This window comes from Xiphophorus maculatus, chromosome 22 (assembly GCF_002775205.1).
Source record: "Xiphophorus maculatus strain JP 163 A chromosome 22, X_maculatus-5.0-male, whole genome shotgun sequence".
Taxonomy (NCBI): Eukaryota; Metazoa; Chordata; class Actinopteri; order Cyprinodontiformes; family Poeciliidae; genus Xiphophorus; species Xiphophorus maculatus.
In genome coordinates, this window is record NC_036464.1 from 14,993,054 (window position 1) to 15,016,016 (window position 22,963).

The following is a 22,963-nucleotide window of genomic DNA, read 5'->3' on the forward strand; positions in this document are numbered from 1 at the left end:
TGGGTGCAGAGTCACAATCTACCTCTCTAAGCTACAAGCAGCTTACAAGTGTTGGCAACAAAATCCACTTCCACTTGGCAACTAAATCCAACTGGCATTTTGTTCTGCTTATAGGATGTCTGTACTTGTATTAAAATGAATATGCAATTTGTTTGTCACTGCAAGTGTTTAAGCAAATTACAAGATTAACTTTACCCAAGTCCTTTTTTCTTTTACAGGGACATATCAAAGAGACTACTTAAACAAAACAGGTGGTAACATTTCTCCTCAGCCTCAAATTAATTCCAGGATCTATCCGAGGGATTTATTAAATTCTGTCTTTTGGCAACGACGTCTTCTTCATTCCCAACTAGTTTGCAATACTTATGGAAATGTGTGTGCACATGAAAATATAAGTGGAATGCAGTGTAAGGACAGTTATTCTGCAGTAGCACTAAAAACTATTAACATTAGATAAAAGCCAGACTTTCTTCTTTTTCTTTACATTCTTTTCATCTCCTTGTATGAATTTGTAAGTGCATGTATGAATTCGCTTTTATCAAACTAAAGTAAACCTTAGGAGAGCTGGACGGTGAATTTTGACTCCTTGATCAATGAGGTATCACTAAATAAAGGTGCTTTCAGTTTTAAGGCAACGTGGAACATGATGAAATATAACTGGTCAGTTTTTTTTTTAATTTAAACACAATGTTTATCTCATTGCAATATTTCTTTAAGGAAAGTTAGGCCAGGCTGCAATTTTTAGGACCTTGAAGAAGATGATTGGTTATTTGCCGATCTGGATATCTTTATTGACCTAGAATTAAGAAGGAAGTACGCAGCGAAAATGCTTGATTGTATTGTCCAGGATCAGATTTTCATTCAGAATCTTGCTGACCAAAAATGGCTTCAATCCTTTTGTCTTCTTGAGGATTAGTAGATTTAAAAATAATAATAATAAATAATAATCTTTACCTGCCATATCCATATATCTCTTCAGAGCAATGAGTGAAAGAATTTCAGAATAAAGCGTCCCCCCACAATCTTCACCAAGTTTGTGTTGGGCAGCATAATGCTGCCATTAATCTGGGACCCTGCTCTTGTTATTCCCCGTTTCATTTAGTGGACAGTGGGCTGGAGGATTCAGGATGACCAGAGAAGGCGATCGAAGTGTACGGTCATAGTGAGTGCAGAGTCCTAGTTACTATTGGCTGCTGTTATCAGAGATCAGTACATGTCAGGGTGTAGTGTCGCATGATCTATTATCACAAATACTCACAGCTCCCTAATGAAAGCTAATGATGGACGTCATGGTTCCTTATTTGTTCTACTGAGTCTACAAGTCTATTCTCGTCCCTCTTTGTCTTCTCCACAGTTTATAATATGGTTTGCACCTGTCTCCTCTTATATAGACTGTGATCTTGAGCCTCACCAGTTCTCTCAGGTGGACTTGTGTTTGACCAGAAACCTGCTAAATGTTTGGCCACTAATACTGAAAATGAATCTTCACAAGTCAATGCACAACACTGGCTATACAATTCTCTGAATCTTTTTTTTTTTTTTTTTTAAACCATCTCCATTTTATCATCCGTCAACCTATCAGCCCTGATTACATTGTTGAAGTCAATTAATTGTAACACATGCTGTGGGTTTTGAGGCATTCTAGGGCAACTAATGGTAATTTAGATTATTAATTAATCTTTTAGTTCATATAATTTTCATAGATTTATTAACCATTTAGTGTGTAGAATGTGAGAAATTGCCTTTTCAGTTTCCCACTTTAACTAGAACAACCATTAGGGATTTAAAAAAATTATAACAAGTATTTTCATTTCTTTTACCCATGTTTGTACGTTGTCAAATATGCGTAAAAGAAGTAATATTCTAGTTTTGATAAAGGATTTCATGTATCAGTTAAGCTTACTCAGACCACTGTGCTTATTGCTATAGTTCTCTGGTTTTGCCTTTTGTTTTCAGTTAAATGATTCAGATTGTCAAACAGGCAATGATAACCTGGCTAAATAAAAAAAAAAATTAAAAATGGTTTCATTTGGTAAGACAAAAACAAGCTGATTGAAACTTTGGGAAAGAAAAGAGAACATTTGACCCCTAAATTTAACTGGTTGTATCACACTTGGTGGCAGAAAATCTCAATTGGATTTAAGTTCAGACTAGCATTTTTCTGATTTCTGAATTATGAACACTGACCTGAACTGAAGCAAGTGGGAAGGTTGATCTATGTTCCTTGTTTTCTCTTTGTGTACAATGCCTCACTGTGGTTTGCTCAATTTCCAAAAGCTTTAGAAAAGACTAACATTTCCAGACTATCAGTAATTTTGTTTTTAATCTATTCTTAAATTTTAACAGATTGAGGTATGATGCTGTGTGAGGATTTTTGATTTTATAAATATGGCAATATTCTGGTCTTGTTTGGGATTGTGAAAATAAACTTGACTTTCCAAAAAAATTGTTAAATAATTACATAACGGCATTGGAGGATTTTGTACCGTAAAGTCTGGTTGGACGGCTTTTTTTCCCTTAATGAACAAAAATATCTTTAAAGAATTTAATAGACTTTTTCTGATATGGAAATTTATTTGATGATCCAAAAATACCTGTATGGTTGCATGTACATTAAATTCCTTGTGCTGTATATTTTTCCATAATACTGAATCACCTTATTTATATATCATGGAGCCAACTAAGAGTTTTTTCATTAATTTAATGTATTCCCAAGTGTACCATTTAAAAGCAAACTGTTGATAATCCCACTGTCTCTACACCCTACCAGATTTAAGGGCAAACTGACAGTTTCTTAAACATGATGAATTAAGTAACTCTGGTTGTGTGGAGAGTAGCTCTGTGAGTCTAAGAGACTGAAGACGTCAGTGCCGTCCCCAGGGAGCTGCAGAGCCCACATGGTGTTGTCATGGTATGGAGGCAACGAGTGACACATGAACAAAACCAGCCCCCTTTTCACTGTGCCTGTCTCATCTGTCCCCTATCATTTCTCCACCGGCCCATCTTTACTGACAACAACCAAACCCCCCCCAGCTCACAGCGACATACATCATAGTAACTAACCAGAGCCTTCAGGGCCTTTTCTCTTGTCTCACATTTAGCTCTGACATCTACCTTTCCACGTCAGCTGCACTTCTGCAATATGATGCATGAAAGTATCTCTCTGTTTACAGATTTATTCTAAGTCTGCTTCTCCTTAAGTTTTTAAAGCTCCTCTTCCTCCACAATGCCGATTCCCTTTGCAGTTCCTAGAAGCTGAGCATATTGGCACGTTACAGATGAGCGAGCTTGCATTTCGCGATGTACGTAACAGTATGGACTACTGGATTCAGTAGCTGTATTTAGATGGGGTGCTTGTGTTGCACCCTTTTCCTGACTAATGGGCCCCCCAGGGCAGAGCGGAAGCATGTGTATGTGTGTGTACATAGGATAAATAGAAAGAGAAAAATATAAGTTTCAGGGTGTAATCTTTTAAAAGGAACAAAACTGCCTTAGCTAACTATTACAGTGCCTTGCAAAAGTATTTATACCCCAATATTTCACGTTGCGGCCTCAAACTTTACCATCATCTCCTTTGGCAAGAAAGTAGAGCACGATCTGGCCTTTTATAAAAGAGAACCAAAAAGAAATACATAGGATGTCCTGCAAGTAGGGGAAACTTTGAAAATGTGATACTCTCATAACCTGAACTTTCTAGCCTACTTATTTGCTGATGTCTTTTTTTGTTGTTGCAGTAAATCAAGGCAAAATATTGGTGTTTATCTGTAGCTAAATATTTTTTCTTTTCCGGAGATAAATGACAAAGGACATTGATATGGGAACATTTCTTTTCATAAAAAAACATTAATAAGTTATGATGAAAATCCAAACTGTTTAACTTCATACCTGTAAAGTTTGTGTTGTGTGTACTTCAATAGCAACAATGTTTTATCTGACTGACACAAATTAATGATATAATCTTTGTTTATGTATTGCCTAATGATACATGTACAGTAGAGTCAAAAATAAAGAAGAGTAATGACACAGTATCAGTTTTTACTGACGTAATCCCTTGTACATTCCTTCTTTCTGGCCACACATGCAGGCTCCAAATACTCCAAAAAGGAGCACTGCTTACAAAACAGATATGGTTTTTCACTGCCACGGTGTGTAATAACGTTTTTACAGCAGCCGTTCACTCTGACTTGGAACATTGTTTATTGCCACCAGGGTGAGCTCAGTTTAAGGCTGGGGCTGTCATCTCATCCAAGGAAAGCTGTTCTCTGGTAAGTGTACCATAAAAACCAGCTGGTGGAGAGCAGCAAGACACTTCTTATTCTATAATGCTCTTCTGTGGTGACAGGCAACCTCTTGTGAGTTACAAGTAGGGTGTTATTATTATTTTTTTTGTTGTTAAATGTCTTACCAAAAGCCTTAATTAGTGTTTCAATAATGTAAAATTATTTCCTGGACAGGTGTGTGTTTTTTCAGGTCATGATGTGAGCTTGGGGAAAAATCTGTGCAGCTTCGTTTAAAAGGAAGTCAGCTGTTCCCTTGCTTGGCAGTAAACACAGTGACAGTTCAACACAGGGAGACACCACTCCCCATGACTGAAGGTACAAACAGGCATGTTCTGCAGCACAAAACCCATTCATGGTAGAGCTTAGAAATAAAATGTCTGCATTGTTATTTGGTTGTTTTGAACTCAGTCCTCTAATGCCCCCCTGGGCACTTGCCCATGTTGCCCATAATCAGAAACCACCACTGGTTATTGGCCGTTAAAAGTAAGTTACACAGATTGCACTCATAGGAGTTTGAGAAATGTGAAGGAAAGGAACCAAAATTAAATTAAGAGTCTAACCTCCAGCGACTGAGCGACACTTAATTCAATAATGTAGCTGCTCTGATCCTTTCAGATGGTTATGCTGGAGACATTCACAATACAGCCCAGTAAACCTACTCTGGTCAGGTCAAAAGGACACATGCTGATATTATCCTGTTGCTTCTTCACTGAGCAGTGGGAATGGAGGGAATGATGAGAATTAACATGGTCTTCAAAATGTAAGCATGACATTAATGTTTTAGAGACAAATCTTGATATTGTCTGATTTGCTATGCTTTTTAAATTTGTTACTATGCATATGTTTATCTGTCCTCAGATTTCATAGCACCGGCTCCATCTGAGCACCTGCTGCAAGTGTGTAAAGATGATCATCTTATTGAATATTTACATAAAGAATTTATAGAATTTATTAGAATTTATAATACCAATATTTTCTTTTTATGAATATTCTGATCTGTTGTGGTGCCACAGTCAACTGTTTACAACCAGTACAATGTTGCCAAGTGCTGCCATGATTGCCTCTTTTCCTAATTCTCAATAAGCCTCTTCATTATGAGGAAAGTGTTCAAGACTAATTTAGGCGTCTGGAAGTTATGTGGGAAGATATGAGGATGGAACATAAGTAGCCTTGTACATTCACTTTGCATGTGACTCTATGCAAATTCAATCCATTTACTGTACCATCATTAAGTGAGCTCTTGATCAAACTATCAGAAGATCCACTCAGTGATTACAATAGTTCTCAATGTGCAGCAAAGCAATACAAAACGAGTGCTTGAATTTACCTTACATTGTTTAATCAAACATAAGCACTACTTCTAACAGAACAGCCTCGATATCTACAGTATTTAATGATTTTGTAAAGCACTTCAGGCAAGACTTTAAAGTCCAGTGACTATATAACTGTAACTGGATTTTTATCAACTCGTCCACGCCTGCTAACTACTGTTATGTGCTCAGACAGATTCTGCTGCCATTCACAAAACTAGAGAAGTGTAGCAGCATAATTATTGGAGTGAGCTCTGCCTATGTTTTCCTTGGATAAGTGTGCTAGTGCTTTTTGTTTTTATATTTGGGATGTACAATCCTGATTAGATATCTTTCAAGAAGTGTTTATTTTAACCCAATAAGTTTAGCATTTTCAAAGTTTAGTATTTTTAGTGGCTGAAAAGGACTTTATTTAATTGCTAGGACAGATATTTTTGTTTAATATGTGAAAACGGATTTTGTGCCATTTGCCTTGTTTCATAGTGACAGGGATACTCATATAGAATTTATATTTATTGTTTTTCATTATACTACAGCTACAATATATTTCACAAAGATTCTCAGATTTGCAGACACACATGTTAATTAAGATCTTCTAAGTGTGTTCCTAATTAGTATGCAAATTCTAGTTTGGAAATAAAGTTTAGAGATGTGAAGATTTATGTTGGCGTATGCACAACTCTATTTTAGTCTCTTATAGTTTTCTGCCAGTTCTAAGTGATCCCCTGTTGCCTGTGAATGCAATGCTTAGCCAAGCATGAGAGAATTTCTTCTAGAGCAAATTAGTGATAACGTCTAAAGGGAATGATATTGTTTTTCTTTCTCCTTTTTTTTATGAACCCCCAAAAGTTTGGACTTGGTTGACTAAGCATGAAGAGCTTTATTTCTTTGATTGTTAAAGAAATGTTTTGTTGGCCCAGTGCTGATGGGGATTGCTATATGTTACAAGCAGATTAAATTGAGGAGTAGTTAAAAAAATACATTTTATCTCTGGAGATTTTTGAGTACAAGCTCTAAATGTACAGATGGCACACTCAGGCTGTAGTTTGTGATTAGTGAAAGAGTCACTTGTTAATTTGTGTTCCAATATTTTTTTTTACTTTTATTTCAGTTACAGCTTAAAGTCTGTTATGAAATGTTTCCATTAGCTTTTCATACCAGAGATGTGGTGTCGAGGGGGTATCTGTGAATATCAGTTTTCATGTCTTTTGTCTGGTTTTATGTAGTTTTACTTACCAACAAAATCCCCCAAGCTCATTTAGATTAGACAGGAAGTGTGTAAACATTAGCTTAGAAGCCTTGTCACAAATTCCAAAATGGAATTTAGGTCTGGTCTTTGAGTAGGCCATTCTAACACATAAATATGCTTTGCTGTAAACCACTTCATTGCAGCTTTGACTTTGTGTTTGGCTTTATTGTCCAGCTACAAGGTGCAATTATCCAAATGTTTAAATTCTTTTTGCAGTAAATTTTCTTCCAGGATTACCCTGTATTTACCGCCATCTATGAACCCTATTAACTCTCACCAGCATGATGCTGCCACTGCTATGTTTTACCAAATGGTTTCTTAAAGATGATATGCTTGAGTAGTTTTATACCACACATTGCATTTTGCAAGTTGTCCAGAAAGTAGGACTTTGGTTTAGTCTGACAGCCTAAATGTTTTCTGTTTCCCTCTCTCTTATTGCTTGCTTTTAAAATCGTTCTTCTTGTCGTTTTTCCATGAAGGACAGATTTGTGGAGTTCATAAACAGTTGTGATTTGAACAGATTCTCCCACCTGAGTTGTTGATCTCTGCAGTTTCTTCACAGATGCAGCATGCTGTTTAGCTGTTTGACTGATTGATGTTGTCCAGGTATTCAGGGTATGGAGGCGGCCATGTTGCTGTACTTCATCCATTGAACAGAGCCAGATGAGACTTTTAAAACTTGCTGTTTTCTTACAAACCTCTGAGGCTTTCACAGAACTATTGAATTCATGCCAAGAATAAATTTCACTCAGATGATTTGACTCAGGTGTTTGCGCAGGATTGTATTCAGTTGTATCAGAATAAAGCAGCTTGAAAACACATCTAACCAAGCATTTTACCAAGTATAATTTTCCGTCCACTTGAATATTTTGTGCCACTCTGTATCACATAAAGAGCCAATAGAGTACGTTTGTGGTTTTTAATTAAAAATCATAAACATTGAGGGCACAATAACTATTCCAAAACTAAACATTGTCATGATGGTATATAGCTTTTATTGCTTTTGTTAGGTATTATTACCAACTTGGTGCTTCTGAGAAACATTTATAACAAAAATAATGCTGATTTTATCAGCATTATCATAGTACAATAATCCTTTGTTTGATAAAAGATCACTAAAAACTGCTTTGGTTTCAATCTTTTTTTAATGCCTTAGATTTTACAATTTCAATACATCAACATTAAAGAACAACAATAATTTCTCATTTGCACATTTCATGTACTTACTTTTTTAACTTCAACTAATAGCTTGTTGCATTAATTAAAACAGTTAAATTGTGTTTTCTGCTCATAGATCCTAGTAATGTCTCTTCTAAAATACTGTAAACTTTGATTTTATTTGTACATGAGCACAGTGTCAGTCCCAGTGTGTGGCACACAGTTGATACACATAGTGAATTTAAAACAAATTATTTCATCAAATGATGTCTTATTTAGGAAACTCCAGAACACAGCACAATGCTGGTACAATACAGATGGTAAAATCAGCAAAAATATATTACACTGAAGACTGCAGTAAGCAAAGTAAATACAGTAGTTAGATATCAGTGAACAATTAGATCACATCAAGCAGATGGGTGCAATAACTCACAGCTGTAGTCAAGCTTCATTTAAAAGATGATGCTAACATGTAAACTAAAACACATCATAATTCTTCTTTGGTTAGAATATCTCTGTTATATATGCATATGTATATATTGGTCATTTGAACCTATTTATTCTACTGATACTTTTGACAGCAGACATAAAGCTTCACCCATCAAAAAATAATTATTTCAAAGTCTAATAATAGTTCACAGTACAGCAGAAATTATTGCACATCAATGTAATATTTTTCATCACAGTTACTTTGTGGAAAAATACAGCATTGCACCATAATACACTTCAACACACACACCATGTAATGTTAGTGGCACAGTTTTCTCAGATTGACTTATGCTTTTTTAAAACTTGCGTTTTGCAGAAGTCCCGGTTCGGGCCCCTGTAAAAGTTGGTTCTGGACTTTTCACCAGAACCTGTGGATTTGTTGGTTGACTCTTGGTTGAATCTTGGGATGTTTTACCTTTTGCTTCCGTCTGAGTTTGCATCTCCATCGTCTGATTGTTTCGTTTTTGCTCGGCTGGGTTGGGGCCACCGTTGCACCTATTGCACAGATCCATAATGTCCTGAAGTCCCTGCACCAAGCACTTTACAAATTTCACTGAACACGTCTGCGGGCTCTCGTGGAAACTAGACACTGAGAAGATGATGTGGTCTGACTGAGGGTTGTAGCAAGCGCCGTATCCATCGGGCACCACTGGTCCGTAGCAGCAGAACATTTCTACAGTGGTTGGGACCTGAGAGAAGGGTTACTACTGAACCATAGGCAGTTAAACACTTCTATGATAAAGTACAATTTGGAAAAGACTTATGAGTGCTATAAATATGTAGAAACATTTTTAGATTAATCACAGATTTTCAACGCAGCCCAATCATTTTTACAATTCGATAAGTGAATAGTATATAAGTGATACCAATCCCCTCATCATGCAAACTGGAGGTGTGAAAATATGTTCACGTTATGCAAAAAGACAATATATAATCATGGGTTCACTTGAAAGAGATGATGTTTTCATAACATTTTGGCTAAAAATAAGATTATTTTTTTTAAAGTAATGGTTTTTCAAATCTCCAAATGCTTTGAATAATCAATAAACTTTGTAAAAATAAATCAGTCTATATGCTGATCTTTACACTTGTCTCAATGAAAGGTGGTGTAAAGTGAAATGGAGTTGACCTTACTCCCACGGGGGATCTAAAAGGTGAAGCAATAATGATGTAACCACAGTTGCTCTTAGCCCAAATATTGTAAAATAAAACAACATCCCTGGGACTTGACAAAGTCACTAAACTAAGCCTGGATCTGTTCCAAGAGCCAGTTGTGAAATGAGAAGAGCAGTCGTTTAGTGACTGTGTTCTGTGGGAATTATCTAACGCAGATTGCTGGTTATTTAACACATGGAAGGAAGAGGGGTGAGGCATTCAGACGTAGGCTGTCAGAATCCAGGCGAATCTTCTCTAATAAACCAGCTAGATAGATTCTCTATGAGTTCTGCGGTGGATTATACCCTGCAGATGAGGGATCTAAGTACCAGAGGGGTACGTAGCTGGTTCGGGTATTAACCCTCCCCAAGGGAGAAGTAAGTTGAGGGAGTCGGGTGTACTTGTACAACAACAGTGGTCAGAATCTCCAAAAGTGCTAAAAATGTCCTTTTGATATTTTCACCAGTAAATCAAATATTAAATAAAACTCAAGCTGTGTTTTAAAGACTCTCTGCCCAGTGTAGGATTATCTAGCTCAGGTTTAAAAGTCTAATGGCATCTACACAAAACACTTCGGGGTGGGATTAAAACGCCTTCTTGCCCTCTGAATGTATTTTGTGAAGGGATTGATGAGATGAGTAGTCCAAGTCAGCCTGGCTCTGTTATGACCTCACATGGTGAGGTAGCCACAGCCCCAGATTGGCTGACTTTTATAGAGGTGAGTCAGCTTTTCAGGTCAGGGGAGGGAAGTAGTGATGACGTATGGTATGTGTGTTCTGTCAGCAGCAGAATTTACAGCTGGAGCTCTATTGGAAACACTGTCCTCAAGCTACAGGAGTTCATTTTAGGGAATTTTTTTACCATTGTTCTTGAAGCACATATGTGAGGTCAGACACTGATTTTGCTTTTGGTCTGGTTCACAATCTCTACTCTTTTTCATTCCAAAGGCGTTCTATTGAGTTTAGGTCAGGACTATGTGGAGACAAGTTCACATAGCAACCAAACATCCATTTCTTTATGGATGCTGTTTCATGCACAATGTGCAGTCATGTGGGCCATTCTGTGGGCCAGCAGAAAAGGACCATCCTCATATTGCTGAAATTATTCAAACTGTTTTAGTTTGCTGATACACTAATGTTTTTTCCCCTGGTATAAGAGAGTCAGGATTTGAGTCCTGTGGTACGGTGGATTGGCCACTGTACTTTGTGGTGGCCAATCCAAGACAATGACTTTGTAGTGCTTACTGATTTGCCAGACAGACATGCATGGTTAACCTCTCTGCAAAAAATAAATAAATAATATATATAAACATCTCCACTGGTCTAGAATCTAGCACTGAATCTGATGTTTTGCCTTTTACTTAGTGATGTAAGGACTGGATGTAGCTGCTCATACATGGTCAGCTACATGGTTATACTGAATGATATTAGGCAATAGTTACTTCAGGACTCTGTTCCCAATCACTTCAGTTTCATTAAAATACCACTGAGAGATGACTTTAAGATATTTAGTGAAAAGAACATTTCTTGGCTGGACTTATCACACAGTGGGCATCCTATTGAGGCACCATACTGAACTTCACTGGGCTTCTGAGAGTGGCTTAATTTTAAAATGTTAATTTAATTTAGAAAGGGATTCCTAACATTAGTTGTTTAGTTGTGTTTGTTTAAGCGTCAGAATATTTTTATATTTTTGTATATATCTCTCACTACTTGGCAGATTTCTTACAATAAAATTATACTTCTGAAAGTGTATTGCATTGTAAAATTGTTTTGAAATCACCTGACTTGTGGAGAGAATAAAGTGATTACTGATGAGATAACTGTCGTCTTTGAAGATCTCAGGTTTCTCCATTTTCATTTCGCGAGCTGCCTCACGCAGACCCAGCAGGTGATTGTCTATTGCCATCCCAGTAATTGCCTAGAAGAATGCACACAAAAAAGGTATGTTATTGTAGTTATTCAATAATTCAATGTTGTAGTAGAAATGATATGATAGAAAACGGTTACCATAACAGTATACTTTGTCTGTGCATTTATGGCACATCGCAACAACTCCATCTTCTCCATTTCCTGTCCATGCAGAGGGTAGCAATTAATAATTTGCTATTTTGTTAACAGTAAACTTTATAATGTCCTAAAAATAATAGTGCAAATAAGAGCAAGACTGATTCTGCAGCAATATACCAGAAATACCAGAAATATTAAACACATTTGAAACCATTCATTGATTTACACCGAACAAAATGAAACAAACTTTTTTCTCACTAATGTCAAATAAGATTAAACACTGCAGTTTTTAAGATTTTCACCATTATTATGTTTTTGCCAAATACAAGAACAATGAGTGAGATACATTTCTGAATAAATGTTTTTTTTTTCTTGTTTTCTAGTTCAGAATTTTATATTTATTTTTGGTTTATTATAACTGCCTTTTGAACTGTACAATTTTGAAAAATGTGTGTGTCCTTCCACAAGCTTCTTGCATGAGTTTACTGTAATTTTGGTGATTTACTCCTGATGTTACTGAGTCAAGTTTGTAGGTTGCCTTGCTCACACACACCTTTTCAATGGTACTTTGTGGTGGCCAATCCAAGACAGTGACTTTGTTGTCCTTCAGCTGAAGTTATTGATGTAGCCATATGATTTTTGTCCATTTGGAAAAGCTTATTGTATCCAAGGCTTACCTTCCTGGCGGATGTTTTGAGGGTTTCTGGCTTTTTTGTGTTGCTTTTGAATGATGGCTTCTTCTTCTCTGAGTGGGATTTCAGGTCCAAATCACAACAGGTCTTTTTCACGGTGGAAAAAAGCACTTTGCCAAATATCGGCATCAGTCAGCGTATGAGGTCTTTTGCTTTTGATCAGGGTTAAAGGTCACATTTTGCACAAATTCCGGCTGGACATTCTCTTGTGGTTGATACTTTAATATAACCTAACAAATGAAAGTAGCACTTTCTTGGTCCACAATGCTCTTTGTGACATCTTGCCGGGTTTCTTTCAATATTTTCTTACTGTCACTTGAGGAAGTGGTGTGTTTGAGGTGAGGTCATAAAATATATCCACAAAGATGCCTCCATTAAACTCAAGTGTTGTGGATTAATCTATCAGAAAATGCTAATCTTAGTGTATGGAAATATTTAACGTTTAATTTAAAAAAAAAGGTCCTTAAAAACCTTCCCCCTCTTTTATTAATCTGGAATTTACCAAGTAAAATGCACTTTTTACTTTACCAAACACAAAAAATGATTGTCTAAATTAATGTCAAGCTGTGAGAAAAATTATGTTTATACGTAAGTATCTAGTTTCAACTCTTTGAATCATCTTACTCTTGAGATGAGCTTCCTATCAGTCATCGCTCTTACAAAGGCCAAAGCTTCAGGTGTGGCTGAGCGAATATTGTCAACTCTGCCCTGCTGAAAGCGACGCGTTGAAGCGCTCTCATATGTCGACACCGCTCTGCCATGACACCTATAGTGAAAACCAGAGGAAAAAAAATCCTAATTTATGAGTTAAAATAACATAAGAAATGACGACCTTTCATTTTTTTCTTACCGATAGTATGCTAACTGTAGAGCAATCTGGATGTAGGCATCTGGACTCATTTTCTGCTTCTTGATGAACTCTTTCCCATAGTCAGAGAATTTGTGGACGTTCATGTCCAGATTCTGCACCAGTCTGATTAAAAGGGGAACACACTTTGCAGCGCATTGAAAACAAATATCCACAAAACACATTTTGAATTCCATTGTTCCGGAGTGAATATAAACCTGTGGAGCTTGTCAGCAGTGGAGGTGAGAAGTTTTTGCATCTCTGGAGAACATTTCCAGCGCAGTCTGCGTGGCGCAGGCAGCTCGCTTACACTTGCAGCCCTGACCAGCTTTGATGGGCTGCCAATCCTGATGTCACATGGGGAGAGAAAAAAAAATAGCATTGCTTTAATAAGAATTTGGTATCTGTTATGAATCATAAAAAAATAATTTCTTACATGTATTTAAGGAGATACTCTGAGCACTGCACAAGAACAATTCCTTCAAATGGAGAGTGTTCGCACACGACTCCACAGCAGCCATCAGCTCCTACAATAAACTGAAAAAGAAGCCTTTAAGTGGGATTCATCAAATGCTTAAGATAATTTGACACTTCAGTTCAGTGCAGGTGTGTTGTTTAATTCTTTAGGAGAGTATCATCTGCACACTGCACAGAAGAAGCAATAATTTAAAAGGAAGCCTTGAACTTCTCCTGTAAAAGTGATTTATCAATGTCTGAACGTGTTATATGAACATTTATGTCAAAATAAAAACTGATAATCTGCTGCAAACTGAACATAAAATTTCAAATGCAAACTTAAGTTCTCCAATTTCATTCCTTCAAGCATTACTTTTACATTGATTTACAAAATAAATTGAATGCCGTTACGGAAGTACAAAAGGATCTTTAATCGTTTAATTTTCCTTTTCATGAAAAAAGCAGGTTAATCCAGTAATTCATTTTTAAATAACACATGGCTTTATAAGCAACAGTATCTCGCAAAAATGGTCATACTCCTTGAACTTTGTCACACTGAAATTACACAGAGAAGATATTTTTTTAATTGGTGTGTACTTGTTTAATAGACCAACGCAAAGTAGCACAACACTTCAAAACAAAAAAACAGATGCATGGTTTCATTTTTTTAATCAGTTAACTTTGAGCTTTTACTTGAACTTTAACTGGGCCATTCTAACACATAAACATGCTTTGATCCAAAGTCATTCCAACATAGCTCTGGCTGAATGTTTATGTGAACCTTGCCCTAGTTTCAAAGCCTTCAGTCTCTAACAGGTTTTCATTCAGGATTGATTTTAAATTTCCTCATCTACCTTCACATTAACACTGGCTACTACTGCTTTGCATTGGGCTGTTATGTTAACTCAAAGTTCTTTGACACATAATAATGAAAACTAAAGGGATTCTGCTCACTGACCTGCATCGGCTTGTCGTACCAGCGGTTGCCTCCGTTCTTGCTCGGCCCACCTCCATGAAGCATCATTGTGGCGCGTGTCGTATCACTTTGCTCAGTTCCACTTGCATCATCCAAACAAACCAGGCACAAACATCGCTCTATCATGTCCAGGGAGTCTCGGTTGGTTGATTCTGTTGGAAGAAAAATGTCATAGCTATATTTTGATCTTCTAAAGTTTTGCTTTTCAATAAAAATTCCTTCCAGTCTCAAATCTAGCCGTAATCAAACTGCGAAGTTGATTATTTTCTCAATCTTTGAGTTCTAACTGGATGCCATGGACAGAAATTAGATCTATTTCTTTTAGAAACATCTTTATGTAAAAATCACAATATTCACACTCAATTAAATCTTAAATAGTTACTCTTAGCAGTCACTAGTCAAATCAAGAATTAAACTAGTAGTAATCACACTAATATTTTTGCAATAAATTTAGTAAAAAAAATAAATACTTAAAATATTTGTTTTTTTACAAACACAAAACTATTAGATATCTGGTGAAAATGAATCCCTCCCAACCACATCTTTAACAAGTTGATTAAGCTCGATAAATCCAGTTGGTCTTCTTCTTGGTTCTGTGTGTGTCTGTGCTCTGATCCAAAATCGTACAGCCCATAGAAGTTGCCATTTGTTAAATCAAGGGCTGATTGATTCAATAGAGAGAGTCTGGATAATGTGTGTTTGTAAATGATCACAATCCCACCAGAATGTTATTGCTTTAAAATACCATTTTGTATCTTTTAAAGGAGTGATAACTCCAAACGAAAACTTGAGAGAATATTTGTCAGACTGGAAGCAGTTGTCACTCAAGTTTACCAATTTGTATTATTCTATTATCCCTCAAATGCATTCAATGTTCATAATCCCAAGTAAAAAAAAACAATTGTTAATCCCCTTAACGTGCCCTTGACTGCCGTTCCGTTTTTCCATTGTATTTTCCAGGGGTGAGGGTGAAGGGGTTAAAAAACATACTGAGTTGTCAAGTAGAAAAATGATTTTGATTGATTTTGTGCTATACACTCATTGCTGGAAACATTTTTATAAGAAAGTTCAGATTCTGTAAAAAATGTACCTCTCATTAGTACACTGCGAGCCTCCGCCCACTCTGTTCGTCCATCTGACGTGAGAAGACCAGTAGGTGGAACAGGCTCATCCTCACTGCCAGCCATCTTGGATATCTTTTCCAGCTGAGTCAGCAGATCTCTTTCATTCAGCCTCTGAAAATTGATCACCACATCCAGAACGAAGAACTGCAAAGGTGCAGATCAGACATACGCAAATTTTTAATGCACTGGTTCATCTGCAATCTCCTTTATATCAAATGTAGACCTGGTAGATTTCATGAACACAACACAAAATTTAAAGTGTACAAAATCCAAGAAATAATTTTATCGATTCTATTTGGTGACATTATTCTTTCAATAAATTTTGAGTTGAATATACTTGTATCAAAAGCTCCAGCTGCTTGTCTGTTCTTGTTTTTCTTAGAAAGTATTTTCTACATCTCAAAGATCCTCTGAGTTTTAAGGCTAGACTCTGCAACCAATCCAACAGATAAAAATGATCTATTTTTCTCCCTAAACCAATCATTAAATATCATCATATAACTTTACCATCAAGAACAAAGAAACCTTGTTGGTCCTTAGATATGCTCAGTTAAATAACAAATTCATCTTTTGGGCTTCTGACATTATTGAACATGAACCTGCGAGCTGAAATAGCCCAAGATCATCACACTAGATACAATAATAAAATTAATAGATCTGGTTTTACTCTAAATAATTTGATCAAGCTTCTGTCCTGCTTCTTCACTCAGACCACCAAGATACTTTCTTTGGATTGGGTTTTAATACAACTGCTGTTTAATAAATTTAGTTATGTGTTTCTTTGTGTCTCACCTGGTTCTTACAAGCCACAATGATGTGTTCAGGCTCTGGCATTACGCTGCTTTCCTGGGCCACCAGTGTGTCCCTGTCAGGCCCCGGTAGGCGATATGATGTAAAGAGGCGGTAGTACTGCTCCATGCATAGAGGTTTACCAGACAACTGGCCCCGGGCGTAATCCACAGGCAGGGCACGACTACACATGGGAACGCATGCCTATGACTGTCATTAAGTATTTTTCTCAACAGGATAATTTCATGGTGACTTACGCATCAAGAAGCGTCTTGTACTCCAAAACTCCTGAAATCAAGTGTGCAGCGAACCTAGAAACAGAAACCATGCTTTGTTTTAAAGCTCAGACCACACACATTAAGTCCTGTCCTTAAAACTGTTTCATTTGTTTCAAACCTTAAAGAGTCAATGGGAGCTTTGAAGTTCTGTTGGGGAAAAACCATTGCAGGACTCGAGTTGATGGGCAGAGCCAGTCTGTTGTTCAGGTACATGTCATTCAGCCAGTAGTCATAAACCTGGAAGATTTTGCATGAAATAAACAACAAACAAACAAAAGAAGAAATTGCAAAAAAGACATCTAAATATGAATAGAAGCACAGTTCCATCTCAAAGCAGAAAATGAATTTAGTTCAGAAATTAAAGAAGTGAAACAAGATACATCAATTCAAAACACACAGTAAAATATTTCAATATTTCTTATTTCTGACAATACTTTTGTTGATAATTGATGTCAGATAAGAATAATTATAATGAAATTTATCAGATTACAAAAAAGCAACAAAGTTTCATTTTTAATACAGAAATGTGGAAATATGGCTGTGCAATCATGAGGAACACTAATTGCTGGGACTGTTGTCCAGCAGATGGTAAATGATATTGTCCAAAAGGAGTTTAAGGCACAAATGCTGATGAAGCTATCTGTTTACAGAAGGCTGTGGACAAGGACAATTAAAGTTGAGTGGAAGGACAAATGTTTGGGGTTAAAGGTAATTTCAAGAGGCAGCTAGAGAAATAACACAACTAGAAATGCAGGCAACTTCAAAGGCAACCTGTGCTTCCATAAGACCTACAGTGGAGCCACAGGTTGATCTCCTCTACGTTGTGCTGCAATTCATACAAAATGAGCTCAGTTTTGAGTGAAGTCACTTTGCTTTTCAGAAGACTGACATTTTTGTAATGAAAATTATTTTTCATTGGTCTAATATCAAATAACCTTATTCAAAATAAACCTTAAATGTTGAATTTCAACAGAAGTATAACACTTGAAATGCATCACTCTGCTTTGAATATGTATAAAACATGATCCCTTTTTAAATGGAATTATTGAAATAATCAAACACATTCCAGATCATAGAGATGCGCCTTCAATTATCATAAAAATTTGGTTAAAACTTCTTCTGAGTGTACTTTAAGTTATTCAAATTGGGTCAAGTATAAGTTATGTCGATAAATGAATCTTCCAGCAATATCTTTTTAGATTTCTAATTCTTAAATAAGTACATGACTTCCAATTCTTTATAAAAAGTTTTATTTACCCAATTTGCCTTTTTCTCCCTCCTCTCCACAAGTTTGCTCTGCAGCAGCTCTCCTACTCCTCCAGGAGCTCCAAATTGCTTCACGATGCTCTGGGTCTTGTTGAATTGTTCTTCAGTGAGCAGGTGCTTCATGCATTTCAGGTATGTGTCCAGTGTCTCACTGAGGCTGGGCAACGGCAGCTTTGGCAGAGCCTGGGCAATGTATTTGAGTCAGTGAGCTTTAGCAACACATTACCCATAAAAACCTGAAACTAAATAGCTTAATCAATCACTCATTTCATCTAGAAAATTCCTAGTTTATTCTATCTGACAACACAATTCACATTTTTTCTTTTCCTTATTTCACTTCAATAACTATGAGATTTCTCAGGCATTAGTCAACATTTTATTTTGCAAATGTTTGTTTCATTCACATTTAAATGCAACTAAAAACCATATTTACATCTCCGCTTGCAGAATCTTTGAAAGTGTCTTGGTTCCGGATTGGCATGTTGGTGACACGCGGTGACTGTCAAGAAGGTGGAGACATGAGAGTTTAAATTTTCAATTTATAACTACATTTTGAAGGTGTAGTATATAATGATGCTTTTATAAAAGAATAGTATTGCAGGGAGAAAACCTTTATTGTATCCATTGTTTTAATATAAATGATCTTATTTGCATTTCTCTTCTTTCATTTGGCTTTTTAAAACACTTTTTTTTATTATGATGCTTCTGTGTAAATAAGCCACCAAAATGTTCAGCAGACTACATTCGGATGTCGGTCTTTAGAATAGAAGGAAGAAGTAACACATGTATTGAATCGTTTTACACCTTTTGTGCGTAAAACCAAGAAGGGTCATCAAGAGGTTGAAAGTCTTTGAGATTTACCTAAGTCTTAGTTTTTTGAAAGTAGTGCAACATATGAATTTGTCACACAATGTGAAGACATATAATATAATAATGTAATATACTTATAAAATAGTGTAATATTCCTTCATAAAACATTGGCCTTTTCATAGAAATGTTAAAAAATATCACCTGACTAAGGTGAATTGGTGAAATAAAAAAAATTAACTAATAAAAATAAATTAAATCAACAAAATCTAATCATTATTCTTCATTTTCTTTCAACTAAAATACCTGCGAAACCAGAACAATCAATGAAAAGAGATACAATATTTTACTCACCTCACATACAGTAAGAAAATTTTACTCCTCCTGAGGCTCGGACAGGGCATTTATGACGATTCATCATAACTTGAAGTCTTTTGTAGAATAGAAGAAAAAAAATCATCCAAATTTGTCAATTTCTGTCCTTTGTCATTTTGAGCATCTTTTCTCCTCCCTTTCATGGCATCAGTACAACTCCGTTGCTGGCTCAAGAGAGATGCTGAGAGGATCCCTCAGCCTCCAGGCAGCCTGGCTCCTCCCAGAAGTCCTACTATTCGCCGAGAACTTTGTTTGACAACTCTGATTGTCACTCCACCTTATTTAGGCAACAGTCAGCAACTCAGATCTTAACACCTTTTCATTAGACACTTGCCAGTTTACTTCGTTTTTTTCACTGTTTCCGTGAAACTGTTTATTCCTGTTGAAAAGATTAGCATTTTCAATATCAGAAATTAAAATGTCTTAAATCTTCTTTTGAACATTACCAAAAACTACAATTAGTCACTTTTTACAAAATAACTTTTTAGTTTACTGTATGATTATAGTTTATGTATATTGGAATGTCTGCAAAAATACAACCCTTACATGCATTCATGTTTTACATTTTTTGTATTTTTCAGAAAAACATTTGCTACCTCTTGATTTAAAAGAATTGATAATATATCAGACTGTATAATAATCGAGGTTACTGCACAAATAAACGACGTAAAACATCGGTATAGTTCACATATTGTTCTTTTAATTATGTACATGAATATACATGTATGTACAGTCACAGATCATTTCAGGCTTTGCATTCCAGAAGCACATAATTCATTTAAAATTAGAGTGTAAATTCTCCACAAGAGGCAGATTCCAGGTAATTCCCGTATTTCTGCCCTTCAACACGCTAGTTTGCATATTTCATTCATAAGCAACATGATTACAGATGGCATTTAAAGACGCATACATTATATTTCCTTAAAACACGTTTGCACAATATTCCCTGAAGAGTCAGATTCTGTTACAGTGATCAGAAGATGGACAGACATTAATCTCACCATTTTTATTTTTTTTTCATTTTTACTAAATTCCCATTTTAAAACAAAGTTGCGACCACTCGATTGGACAAAACCCACAGGTATTGTCGCACGCTGATATATTTTCACAATCTTAATCAAAACGTATACACACATTGGCACTTTTTAAATTTCACATACAGCTTAAGGTCTTTATTTTTTATCTATTTCTTTTTTTTTTTTTTTACGCGTACTCTCCTCCTGATGATTCCTCCTCCGAGTGAGAGCGCTGGACAAAAGTCTCGATGCCGCTCTCATCAATTGTTGTGCACAGACCTTTTCTCTTCTTCTCCCGTTGTTCCATCTTAATCGTGTCGTACAGACCCGTGGGGCCGTCCTCCAGCAGCATGTTGCGCTCTGAGAAAGAAGGCTTCATCTGCGTCACGTTCTTCAGCAGAAGCAGCGCCGGCGCGTAAAGGACGTTGGCGAGCCCCATGCCCAAGTTTAGCTGAACGAAGCCCAAGTTGTGCACGATCTGACCGGCTACGATGGGCCCCAAGGCGTAGGCAACGCAGTAGGAGATGTCCGCTATGGCGTACACGCTGCCGTACACTGAGACGTGGCGCACATCTACGAGGAAGCCCAGCGTAGGCAGGAGCGCCGTGTCCACGAAGGCAATGCCGAAGCAAATGCCGCACAGCGGGATCATGAGCTGCCCGAAGTTCTTGCAGGCCGGCACCGTGCAGGAACTGGCCCCTATGAACACCATGCCTATGGCCCCGTAGAACCACTGCAGGTGAGGGTACTTGGCTGCAAGTTTCACAGTGAGATAAACCCCTAACACATGCGGGAAGAACGCAGGGAACCAAGTCATGCCGATCTCCCACTCGCTGGCATTCATGTTTTCCTCCATCCAGTTTGCGATGGTTGGCTCCAGGAAGGCGAGAGGTATGTTGCAGACGATCAGAGCTCCCGCCACCACAGCTATGTATGGGTCAATCATCAGCTTATAGATCGGGGTGCCCACGGGCATGTTTTCCCTCTCCCTGTTGGAGAAGGGCTTGAGCACAGTCAGACACAGGACTCCATCAGTGAAGCAGATGCAGGCCAGGATCAGAAAAGGCGCCTGCTTTCCCGCAAATTCATACAGGACCCCTCCGAAGGGGGGTGCAACCAAACTTCCGAAAGAGATGAAAGCCAAGGCTATGCCCAGGGCTTTGCTTCGCTCGGACTCCTCCGTGAACTTGTCCGCGATGAGAGCGATCCCTGAGGTGTCCGCGAAAGCCGAGCCGAGGCCCTGGATGCTGCGCGCCAGGAACAGGGTCGCGTAGTTCTCGGCGAAGGCGAAAGTGAGGGTGGAGAGGAACATTATGTTGAGCCCAATGAACAGCGGGATGTCATAGCCCACCCTGTCTATGAAGGTGCCGCTCAGCGGGTTCACCAGCAGCTGCAGGATGGCCTTAGAGGCGAACAGGACGCCTATCTGGAGGTCGAAGTTTCCCTCGGCCGCTCTGTGGATGGTGCTGTTGGTGGAGTTGGAGTGCGGCGCAGCAGCTGACTGTTCCTGATCCGCTGCTTTCTGTAGCCCCTCCAGATAATCGGGTATAATTGGCACAATTACCATGTAAAGCATGTTGTCTAATAAAAGTGCAACACACACTATTATGAGAATTATGCGTTTCTGTCGTTCTGGGTCTTGGATAACGTTGCCCAGCTGTTTAGTTCTTTCGCCCATCTGGGACAGTTTGGAGGCAGCAGATTGTGCCACATTAGTAGCTTGCTCCGCTGTGATCCCCTCTGGCTCCATGTTTTTTTCTTCTCTTTTTTGATGTATAAATTCTTCTCCCCGAGTTTGTTTTACAGAATTACGCACATCTGCTCTGCCTCTGCTTCCCCGATGAACTGAATAACTTTCCGCTCCTTTACCTCTTCTCCGTCCCTTGCGCTGTCCTTTCCTTGGACGCCTTCTTCCACTTCCGTGACTTGGACTGGTTTTATCACCATTCCCTCTTGTTGCTTCATAGCCTCACATCCCGTCAGGTGACGCGCGGGTTCCGGACTCCAAGACTCACAAGTTGAAGGTTTCATCCGGAGCGCAGCGGCTCTATCGGCGGTCCGTTTTTGCTGCTGCGTCCCGTCGGCTCCCGGTCGCACCCAGCTGTCTCCAGCCACCTGTAACACGCTGAGCTAAGTCATTATTTCACATCATCCGGGTTCGGGTTTTGTCGGCTGATGGAAAGAATACACACAGCTGCTTGTTGACTCCCATAGGTATCCCCCCCGCCCCCTCCCATCTTGGTCCATGGCTGTGACGCACCGTCCTGCTGCTCTCCAGCAGATCTTTTATGCTAATTAAACACAAAATCCCGAGTGCGCACTGCTGTCCAGTCAGTCGCATCAAAGCAGAGCTGCAGATGCTTTTTCAGGAGTCTTTGTTTTTCTTTTTTTTTTCGTTAAGAAGTTAAAACATCTTATACAGCAGCAAACAGAATTTATTTTTGAGGCAACTTAGAATGGATATCTAGGAGATAAAAACAAGCTTGTAGTTAAGAATATAACAACAAAACGTAAGCGAAATGTACACAAATTAATTACAGAAACGTATCTTTTCAGCACCACACGCAAGTGGACAGCTCCAAAGTTATCTTTTTCTTCTCCCGTTCTAATGCCGGACCGGAAGGATTTCAGTTTGTGCAGAACTCACTAAGGTCATCAGCCTGTCATAATTTTATACAAAAAATAAA

General features: G+C 37.8%; 2 protein-coding genes across 2 annotated transcripts; both read right to left on the reverse strand.

The window, feature by feature from the left end:
- Nucleotides 1–7,976: 7,976 nt before the first annotated feature.
- On the reverse strand, nt 7,977–19,418 carry chat (choline O-acetyltransferase). The gene is made up of 15 exons (XM_005801642.2): nt 19,240–19,418; nt 18,512–18,577; nt 18,070–18,261; nt 16,931–17,049; nt 16,792–16,845; nt 16,538–16,718; nt 15,712–15,889; nt 14,604–14,773; nt 13,626–13,726; nt 13,408–13,536; nt 13,193–13,315; nt 12,967–13,108; nt 11,651–11,713; nt 11,424–11,561; nt 7,977–9,175 (listed from the first exon to the last, which is right to left on the reverse strand). Exons 2-15 carry the CDS (start codon nt 18,557–18,559, stop codon nt 8,783–8,785), a joined length of 2,031 nt encoding a protein of 676 aa, XP_005801699.1. The 5' UTR covers nt 18,560–18,577; nt 19,240–19,418; the 3' UTR covers nt 7,977–8,782.
- Nucleotides 19,419–19,938: 520 nt separating this feature from the next.
- LOC102227517 (probable vesicular acetylcholine transporter-A) lies at nt 19,939–22,458 on the reverse strand. Its single transcript, XM_005801643.2, has one exon. It carries the CDS (start codon nt 22,024–22,026, stop codon nt 20,464–20,466), a length of 1,563 nt encoding a protein of 520 aa, XP_005801700.1. The 5' UTR covers nt 22,027–22,458; the 3' UTR covers nt 19,939–20,463.
- Between the last annotated feature and the right edge of the window lie 505 nt (nt 22,459–22,963).